Source organism: Phycomyces blakesleeanus (genome assembly GCF_001638985.1).
Source record: "Phycomyces blakesleeanus NRRL 1555(-) unplaced genomic scaffold PHYBLscaffold_24, whole genome shotgun sequence".
Classification (NCBI taxonomy): Eukaryota; Fungi; Mucoromycota; class Mucoromycetes; order Mucorales; family Phycomycetaceae; genus Phycomyces; species Phycomyces blakesleeanus.
Window position 1 is genome coordinate 81,131 of NW_017265157.1, and position 10,759 is coordinate 91,889.

The following is a 10,759-nucleotide window of genomic DNA, read 5'->3' on the forward strand; positions in this document are numbered from 1 at the left end:
AGGCATGGTCTGCTGCTGGGTTCTCAAAGGAAGAGATTGTCAAGCAGTTGAAGCAAAACCCAAAATAAAATATATTTAAAAAAGTATATTTTAAAAGTTTAAGAGTGTATTCAAAAGTGTTTATTGAATAATTATTTGCTTTATTCTTTCTCTTTTGTTTTTGCCTAACTCTGATGATGTTCTTGACTCTAATCTTTCATTGTTTCTAGATGTAGCAGTGTTTCTGACACTGTCTTCTACAAAGGTGTCATCACCACAGTCCAACAACAAGTTGTGTAAAACACAACAGCATCTTATCCAGTATTCAATTTTCTCAATGTTGTATTTGTCATAGACACTTGTATGGAGACCTTTCAGCAATTCAAATCTTGACTTGAGAATACCAATGCAATGCTCGGTTTGGACATATAAGTTGGCATGCAGTTGATTAAAAAGTACATTGTTGGCTGAGAGTGTACCATTGGGGGGCTTTTTGTACCCAGAAACTATTTCTATTAATGGTGTATAGACCAAATCTCCTAGCAAGTACTGATCATTAGAGAAGTGAGCTTCTGGAGACAAAGCAAGTTAACTGCTGGTGTAGATGTGGTGATCCAGACACTTGGTTGTTGGATTTATTACATCTAAGAACATATTCCTATTATTATAGTAAAGTAGCTATCATTACAAGAACAAATGAATAATTTATTTATTTTACTTATAGTAAATCAATAAGACCAATAATTAATTACAGTAAGTACTGTAATTATGACAGCTCAGTAAACACTGAGTTAATATGATGACACTGCAATAAGATTAAATTATAAACATAGCAGTACCAGCTCTCTAATATCTAAATGAACTCAGACTTAAGAAATTAAGATGTGACGGACAAAGCAGATCGTGTTTTGATATAAAAAGGACAACTTTGTATTCTTTAATAAAGACAATCTATATACAGTCTCAAAGTATTCTTATATAAGTCTCAATCTTTTTACTGTTGATTTTATTCTATAAAACTTCACAAGTGCATAAGAAAAGTAAGAAAAATAAAAGAGGGAGAAACTAATTTTAGGAAAGAATAAAGGGAAGGGAAATTTGTCTTCAGAAAATTGGAGAAGAATAAAAATAAAAATAATGACAAGTCAAATTTTTAGAATAAGAAATAAAAAGAATATAAATAAAATTAAAATTAAAATTAAAATATAAAATTATAATTGGAGGTTTGAGACTTTGTAACTGATTAAAAAGGTTGAAATCGATTGAAAAGGGGACTAGTACTGTGGCTAATAAAAGCCACGACGCATTATGTCACAAATGACACATGGTGTGGTGACGTTGTTGGCCTCAGTCCAAAAAAAAACAAATTCTACCAAGTTCAGACCTTCTTTTGAAAGCCCCTTTTAATTTTACTTCAAAATTTTAATTTTAATTTTAATTTCTTTCTTCCACTTTCACAAAATTGTCTTTTTTTAAAAACCAATTTTTCTGAAAATTAAAATCTTTCTCCTTTATTTTTCCCAAAATTGTTTTCTCCCTTTTCTTTTTATTTTATTCCTGCACACTAAATGTGACGCTTCCTCTCAAACACTACTTTACCAAAATTGTTACTGAATAGTTTTTTTCTTTTATTTATAACATACTTCCTTCCAATATTTTCTTTTTCTTGTAGTTATATATTATAATTTCATCTATTTCTTCTTTCATGACAAAATATTTATATAGTTATTTTTCTTTATATTTTTATTTACGATTATCTCACTGAGTTTTATCTAGCCTATTTTTGCCATATATTTTATTCATAAAGTAGTATAAATATCACTTTAAAATCAATCAATAAATAACTGTCAAATTTTTCTGATACAAGTTTTCTTCAAAGATACTGTCTATTATCTCTGATCTCTCTTGTCAAATTTCTTCCATTTTATTTATTTTATTATTTTGTCCCAATTTCCCCTTTATTTATCTCTTATTATTAAGGGGTGAGGATTTCTAAAGATTTCTCTAGACGTTCATTTTTAATGACCGACGCTGGAATAACGGCCAATATCTTAGGTTCCCACCCAAAATAATTATTTCTTTTCAATGAAGGTCACCACGATTATTTTTTTTCCATAAGTTATATGCAGCCTAATAAAACTTTATTAAAAATTCGGTTTTTTTACACACATCTAAAAAATTATCATTATATTTTTATATATGTTCTTTAACATATTGATGAAGAAGCAGGTTTCTTTTATTAAGTACTTGTCTTGTTTCTCATATATAAGTGCAGCAATATCTTAATGTCGGAATTTCTCTTAGTCACCTATTACTAAGCATAATAAATTACATGAATTTTCTGGCGACATTAATATAAGTAGCATGTAAAAGTGCTATCTTTTCATCTTCCCAGATCTTTTAATATCTACTCAAAATGAACCCAAAGATTCCTAGCTATTCCGCCGCAACTTCTGATGTGAATGTTAGAATGATGGAGGCCCAGGTGTCTACTTCTCGCGAAGCTGAAGTTAACAGACCAGAGAACACAAAGAGAAGCTATGCTTCTAAGCAAAAAGAGTATAAAGATTGGTGTGATGAAGCTTTCTTGAGCATTCCCCTCGAAAATTGCTACACTGTATATGGAGATAAGCTCCATTTATTTCTTAAAGACTGTGTAAGTTTTTTGCTGTTGTTTGGAGATATATTTTGTAAGTAATTGAATTAATTATTTTTTCTTCTGTTAGGTTGTCAACCAAACCCACAGAAGAGACACTGGAAAAACCATCAAGTATGGAACTGCAATGGCCTATCTTGCTGCTATTGTGGATATGTACCAGAAGCAAGTTAAAGTTGGTGTGAACAACCACCCTCACCCTCGCAAGGCTTGTATCCAGCTGTTAGACAACATGAAGTTCAACGATGAGCGTACCCATCGTGCTGAAAACCAGGACCGTGGCCTTGGAACTCTGGTGGATGGATACACCACAGAGAACGAGATTGCTAGCATTGTTAGCTATTATTTCTTGAGATCAAGCGGAGGTGGCCTGAGAAATGCGGTGTCTTTTCTCCTGTCACATTTTTGTATACTCCGTGGCGAATCCGCAAGAAAAGCCAAATTCGTCGACCTTCAGACAGTCATGTTGGATTGTGAAGGACCTTCCAAATGCCCTGCCTTTGTCTTGGTCTTGAAGCAGGGAAAGACGAACCAGTTTGGACGAATTGAGCTTGCAGCCTGCTTGAGAAATTCCAAGGTTGAGATTTGTCCGTTCATGGCACTCAGATGCTATTTCTTCTGGAGATGGCATATTGATGGTGAGCAGTTTCCATCTTTTGAAACATCCGAGGAATGGTTTAACCATAAGTTGCTACGATCTGGCCAGGAACCAACCAGGGAAATGCCTTACTCCACTCATCTCGAAGCAATCAACAGGGCGTTCAAGGCCTGTGGAATCGTTTCCACAGCAAAGACCCATGCTGCCCATGGATCATCAGAAAGAATGGCTGACATGAGTGGTGCCGATGAGTTGGATATCAGAAGGCAGGGTCGCTGGAATAGCAGCACAATGAATGGTGCATACCTCACCAATCTTTCAAGAGGTGCGATGCGTACTATAGCTGGATTTCTGTCAGCTGAGGGGCAGTTCTACTTGCCAAGAGCCCAAGTGAAACCAGCCAAGTCGCTCCAGCGCAAGGTTTTCCCAATGGTAGACTTTTGGTACGACAGGATTTTGTCAGGAGCATGCCAGCAAACTGCAGCTGCACATGGGTTTCTGGAGCTTCTGAAGCAATTAAGAATCACTTTTCTACAGGATTCTGTGTTAATGATAAGCAAAACTCCAGGGCACCCATTGTGGCAGCACGGTGTATTCCATGATCTCAAATACATTGAGTTCAAGAGGTAAAAAAAACTAATATATAATACAGTGAAAAAAATAGTTCTAATATATTTACATATCAATGTTTTAGATCAGTTGAGGCTTTTGTGGAGACAGATGTCGAGCCTACTGACATCCTTTTGCAGAGAGCACTTCCTCTGATGGCCAGAAAGTTGGCTGACATGCAGAATGCGGACAGTGAGTTTCGCAGAGAAGTTCTGCGGGAGTTTGGTGTTCTTCACCAGAAGATTGACGACTTGATATCTGGGAGAATCCCTCTTTGGTCCCTTCAAGAAGATGGAGGGGAAAGAGGTGGAGCTAGATCAACAGAGGTCCAAGAATTTCCAGTCCCGGCCAACAACTCTGAACCAATTTCCCAGCTGCCAGACATACCTGTTTGGTATAGAATGAGCAGAGGTGTGCAGATGGTGCCTGACTTGTGGAGAGAATGGCATGTGGGACTCTCTGGCTATGTCTCTGTATACAAGATGGAGACAAGATACGGTGTTGCTTGGAGAAACAATGATCAACAGTTCTTCAATAGACGTAAAAGAATTGTCGATTGTATTAAGGAATATATGGTTGACAATTCTGTAAGTGAAGAAACAGTAGTCGAACTTACAGAAGAAAACCGAAGAAGAAGACAAAGAACTCTGGACTTTTTGTCTAAAAATTCAAGCCAAATTTTTCAATGATTGTAAAAATAAAAAAAAATATATCTTGTTTCTTTTTATGATATTCAGTTAATGTTGCTATTAAGTAATTTAATAGCTTCCCATTATTTTCTGGTACCATCCTTGCTATATTCTACTTTATTAGATCAAACAGCTATATGTAATTAAACATATACTTAAAGAATAATACTTTATTCAATTCAATATCAGCTTTTTGATAAATATAAGAGAAATATAGATACTTTTAAAGCTTCTACTCACGTTCATATATATATATATTTATAAGAATTTAAAAGAATCTCTTGTATGTAAAGAAATATTTTGTTTTGATCATTTTTTTGTAATGAGCAGCATATTTTTTTGGTGAAAATTACCTATAAAATTCGATATTCTAATGATTTTTTATTTTAAACAAGTCACTGGTTGGCTCATCATCTGAGTCTGTAACCTCATTAAAAACTCTGTGATAACTCCTTAGTAAATTTACCATAGTAAATTTCTTTTTAGCTAAATTCTTTACTCTATTAAACATTTCTTTCTTACAATTAACTCTTTATAATTAGTATTAATTACTTCACTTCTTTTAGTTTAACTATTTTCCTAATCATTCAAATTATTTACACTCTTACCTTAATGTTAGTTTCACTTTTTATTTCTTTAGCTGGTCTATTTGGTAACAAAGAAACTATTTTATCACCTCAATTTATCTGATATCAAACCCAAACCCTCAATTCCTCTTTTCAATTCCTCTTCTTATATACAATTATCTTTTCTTGTATATTTTTTACACATAACAACATACTAAACGCGACACAAATAGCTTATCCAAGTTGTCCGAGTGGTCTAAGGAGTCTGACTTAAGATCAGATCCTCGTAAGAGGGCGAGGGTTCAAACCCCTCACTTGGAATATTCTATTTTGGGTTGTTCTTCACTGTGTTGTGTGTCGGGCATTATTTTGATGAATCCATAAAATCTGAAGATAGTGTCGTTCCCGATCTGGGTTGGTCTTCCTTTTACTATAACAAAGAAAAGGTCAAACCCACTGGGGATCAAGGAGTATACGTAAAATCAAAGAGAGGATCAAAGATGCCTTTTATTGATAGGAATTGAATTGTCTTATATAGTTTTCTAAACTAATACTGCGCATTATCCGCAGTAAACTATTATACTCTATTTAATTACAAGAGAAGTCCTTTTACTGCGGTTGATGCTCAGAAGATGTTACTGTGGTTAATCTTTACAAGACATTACTGCAGTTCGTTATCTATGAGGTATCTTTGACATACAGAACTGCTGCGGTCAATTATCCCGATTTCTCGGATTCATCAAAATAATGTCCGACATCACCCCCTCTCGAAACTGTTGATCGTCCTCGGTCAACTCTGGTAGACTCTATCATCGAGAACGGCAAGGTGGAAGAGGAATCTATGGCCAGATCACGTCGCATATTGTTACGAGCAGCGGTCGGGTGATACCAGGTGCGGTCAAAATCGTCGGATTTGGCTATTTTGAGACGGTCAGCATGAACCCAAGAAGTATAAGGGACACCTTCCATTGTTGTGAGCTTGTATATATTCTTATCGAAATTTTTATCTACTACAATATATGGGCCCATCCAGTTATATTCTAGTCCAAATTTGTTTTCATGCCGCAACAACAAATGTTCACCGATTGCGAACTGATGAGGTTTCATGATCGAATCCCATCGTTCCTTGTCTTGTTGGCTGTTGGCGGTTACTCGAGCATCAGCATTTTTGCGAGCCTGTTGGAGATTACGAAGAAAAGGGATAGCACCATCGGATACGAGGGTCGGGTCGTCAGGGATAGATGTATCCATAAATGGACGTAGGGGATTGCCAGGAATACGAGGTTCGTGGCCATAAGTCAAGAAAAATGGACTGAACCCAGTTGTATGATGCTTTCTGATTCGGCAAGCCCAAAGTGCTGTTTCCAGATATTCGTCCCACCAGTGAATGGCACCATGTACATATTTACGTAACATCTGTTTAAGAACACCATTTAACCTTTCACATTTTCCATTAGTACGTGGGTGAAATGCTGAGGTTAATTTATGATGGAGCTTAATTTTCTTAATGTAAAAGCTCAAAATATGTGACATAAAGTTTGCACCACGATCTGTCAGAATTTCGTCTGGGCAACCAAAACGCATGACTATTTCTTCGTACAAAAAGTTGGTGATGGCTTCGCCCGTAGCAGCAGGAACAGCACGTGCAATTGGCCAATTCGTAGCGTAGCCGACGGCAACCAAAATCCATCGATTTCCATTGATTGTAGTGGGAAGTTCTCCAATGAAATCGAGATGCCAATGAGAGAAAGCAGGGGGGATATCCAATGGTTCCAAAGGGGCATGGTGTATGTTGCGTTCTGCGTTTGAGGCCAATTGACATTGATGACATTTCGATAACCATTCTTGAATTTGACTTCTCATGGCTGGCCACCACCAACGCTTCTTCATTAAATCATACACCGTTGTTTCTCCAGCATGTCCGAAACCATTGTGGAAATTATTTACTAAGTCTGCACGCTTGGCAAACAGTGCAAAACGAATTTCTTGTACCGTGTCACCTATTTTAACGAGACGGAAAACCTTTTGGTCGTGGACCACAAACTTATTGCGTTGCCGATGGAGTAATTCTTTTATGTCTTCTGGCCATTCATCTTCTTTTCGTGCATAAAATTTTGGCCAGTCGGACGTTTGTGAGTCTGGTATGGTGTACAGGTATTCTGGTTCCATTGATTTAATTAATGTTGCATCGTATTCTGGGCCATCGAGACGAGAGAGCACATCAGGGACACCATTGTCTTTGCCCGGTTTATATTGAATTATCGGGTCATACAGCTCGAATTCAGAAATCCACCTTATCAGGCGAGGCGTGGGCTTAACCTGACTGCGAAAATACTTGAGTGGTAAGTGATCGGTGAATACAGTGAACGGTTTTCCTTCGATCATGCAGCGCCAAGTATGCAAGGCATGTAGAATACCAAGTAACTCGCGCTCTTGAGCAGGATACGATCTTTCGGCAGGGGAGAGTTTTTTCGATTCGAACGCTAATGGTTTCCAACTTCCGTTTTCGTCTTCTTGCATTAATACGGCACCAACACCAAAATCTGAAGCATCTGTTTCAATGCGGAATGGTTTATCCATGTCTGGGGCAAGTAATACAGGTGCAGTACTCATTTTCTCTTTTAGTAAATCGAAACTTTCCTGGCATGTCTCCGTCCAAACGATAGGCCGTTGTTTTGGTCCTGTCCCTTTAGTTAAGTCTGTTAAGGGCGCAGCAATTCCAGCAAACCCAGGGATGAAGCGGCGGTAGTGCTGTGCAAGGCCAATAAATTGTCTAACTTCTTGTACATTTGTTGGCGGTGTCCATTCTTTTATAGTCTTTACTTTGTCTGGCGATGGTAAGATGCCTTGCGCAGATACGTTGAATCCAAGGAAAGTTAGTTCGTTTTTGTTAAATTCGCATTTTTTAAGGTTGGCAATTAATTTCGCTTCACGTAGTCGGTTTAACACATGTCGTACATGTTCTTCGTGTTCTTCTGGTGTTGTGCTAAAGATTAGGATATCATCCAAATAGACTAAGGCAAACTTATCCAAACAATCTCCAAGAACTTTGTTCATAAGATGCTGAAACGTCGGTAGGGCATTGGTGAGACCAAAGGGAAGAACCAGAAACTCGTATTGGCCATATCGGGTGTTAAAGGCGGTTTTTGGCACATCTGAGTCTTGAATTCTCACTTGATGGTAACCGCTTTTGAGGTTCAAACTGGTGAAATGGTTTGCTCCACGAAGGCGTTCCAAACACTCATCGATGCGTGGCAATGGATGGTTATTGTGGATAGTAACTTTGTTCAGGGCTCTGTAATCAACACACATGCGCATCTCACCATTTTTCTTTTTAACAAATAAAATTGGAGCACCCCATGGCGAAGAACTCGGACGAATTAAGCCGAGGTCTAGAAGTTCCTTTAGTTGTTGCTGTAATTCGTCGAGTTCTCGAGGGCTCATTTTGAATGGCGGTTTATTGACAGGGTAGGCATCTCCAGTGTTTATAACGTGTTGGACGTCACGGTTCGGCGGTAATCCAGGTAAACCGTCTTGGAAAACGTCCTCGAATTCTTTTACTAATTTCATCCAGTGTTCATCATTATGTATTTCTTTTTCTGTCTTAATGTGCAACAAAAAGCATTCGGCCTCCTCTCTCCTAGAGAGTTTCTCAATTTGTTTTGCAGATATCAGATAGTTTAGGTGAGGTTTAGTAGGACGGGGCCCATGAGGACGCAAAATAAATTCTTGTTCATCACGATGTAAAGACCAGCTATCGACATGCCAATCTGGGACGGGTTTAGCCATTTGCAACCAAGTGCGGCCAAGAATCAAGTCGAATTTAGTGGGAAATACAAAAGCATTGATGGTGTCAGTGTATCCATTTAAAGAGAGGTTTAATGTTGCCTTCTGATGGATCTTAATGCTGTGTCCTCCTGCAGTTTCGACTGATCGTCCGGGTATATCCAAAATGTGTGTAGCCAAATGGGCGATCTGGGGTGATACATAGTTTGCACTAGCACCACTATCAATTAACACCAGAATTTGTTGTCCGTCAAGTATAGCGGCGTATAAGGGCAAGTCTGTGTCCACGGCAGCATGGAGATCTTCTAAGAAATGTTGGTCAGCGGTGAGAAAAGGGTCACAATTTTCTTCAGACATAGTCTCAGGCTCTTCATTGGTAACATTTGTATACTGTTCAGACACGTCTTTATTAATTTCTGGTTCGCTAGTTTCGCTAATATTATTAGCCTGTGGGGAGGATTTTTCTTCCATTGAACACAACCAACCTCCCGTTACGGTTGTGTTTCGCGAAAACCCTGCTTCTTGCTACGTGCCTCATCTAACTGTCTAATCGCTGCTAATCGATCCCTACAGTTCCTCTTGAAGTGACCAACTTTGCCGCACCAATGGCAAGTAGCCACATTACGTTTCTGAGGGGGGCAAGATCGGTAGTTATTACGGCGACCTTGAATCGCATCCAGGTCCATGGGCTCGGGACCACTGTACTGCTGTTGGTACGGCTGTTGGTACGTCTGTTGGTACGGTTGAGGGACGGGTGCGTAGTTGGTCTGTTGCCCCAAGTGGAGGCCACTGGCATATGCCAAAGCGATGTTGCAGGCATCGTCAACGTCGACAGGTCGGGCGGCAAGAACATTTCCTCGTATGGTGGGGTGAAGTCCGCGGACAAACTTGTCGAGGGCTTCTTCATCGTTCATTCCAGGCAACTCCAACTGGATGTCGTGGAACGCGTCGATGTACTCTGCGACCGTTCCCGTTTGGTACAGTCGAGCAAGGCGGTCCCTGGACGTCTGTAGTGAGTAGACTGGACGGAATTCTCCCGACAGAGCCATCTTGGACTCATCCCAGGTTGTTGGATGTTTGTCCTTTACTTCCATGCGTCTCCACCATGTGTCTGCTCTGTCACGCAACAGATTCACTGCAAATTCACAGGCTTTTGTTGCGGAAAAATTGTAGTATCTGGTGTAACGTTCGACTGCGCGCAGCCAACCATCCACTACTGTGGCAGAACGTTCTCCATGGAAGCAATCAGGTTGCTTGATTCGTTCAGCACGGGCCTCCTGCTGCACCGTGATTGCTTTCATTGCTTCGGCGACGGCAGCAGCAATTGCTTCAGCTGTTAGAGTGGCGGTTTGGGGGGCCATTGTTTCTTCTTGTTCTTGTTTGTTCTTTCCTGTTAAGGTTGCAGCTAGTTTTGTGGCTAGTTCGGTCCACTTCTGTTCTCGGGCAGGGGTCTTCTTAATACGCTGTTCTTCAGGGATATGAGGAACACGCCGATTCTTCTTGTAGTCGTTTACTAATTCGCTAGGTAACAAGTCCTGGACTCGTTCTTCAATCTCGAATTGGCTAAGGGTCTTCTTATCAAATATGTCTTGGTGTCTTTCAACCGGATTCATCAAAGGTCTTGTTAGAGGAAAAATAGCTTCAGCTACCAATTGTCGTTCCCGATCTGGGTTGGTCTTCCTTTTACTATAACAAAGTCAAAAGGTCAAACCCACTGGGGATCAAGGAGTATACGTAAAATCAAAGAGAGGATCAAAGATGCCTTTTATTGATAGGAATTGAATTGTCTTATATAGTTTTCTAAACTAATACTGCGCATTATCCGCAGTAAACTATTATACTCTATTTAATTACAAGAGAAGTCCTTTTACTGCGG

The 10,759-nt window shown here is 39.1% G+C and overlaps 1 protein-coding gene and 1 non-coding gene across 2 annotated transcripts; one reads left to right on the forward strand and one right to left on the reverse strand.

Moving 5' to 3' along the window:
• Positions 1–120: 120 nt before the first annotated feature.
• Positions 121–1,686, reverse strand: PHYBLDRAFT_63544 (hypothetical protein; the record flags this gene model as incomplete). Its single annotated transcript, XM_018441136.1, has 2 exons — positions 121–551; positions 1,623–1,686. 2 exons carry the CDS (start codon positions 1,684–1,686, stop codon positions 121–123), a joined length of 495 nt encoding a protein of 164 aa, XP_018286583.1.
• Positions 1,687–5,334: 3,648 nt separating this feature from the next.
• PHYBLDRAFT_t206 lies at positions 5,335–5,418 on the forward strand. The gene has a single exon. It is a non-coding gene; the product is annotated as a tRNA-Leu (tRNA).
• The last annotated feature ends 5,341 nt before the right edge of the window (positions 5,419–10,759 follow it).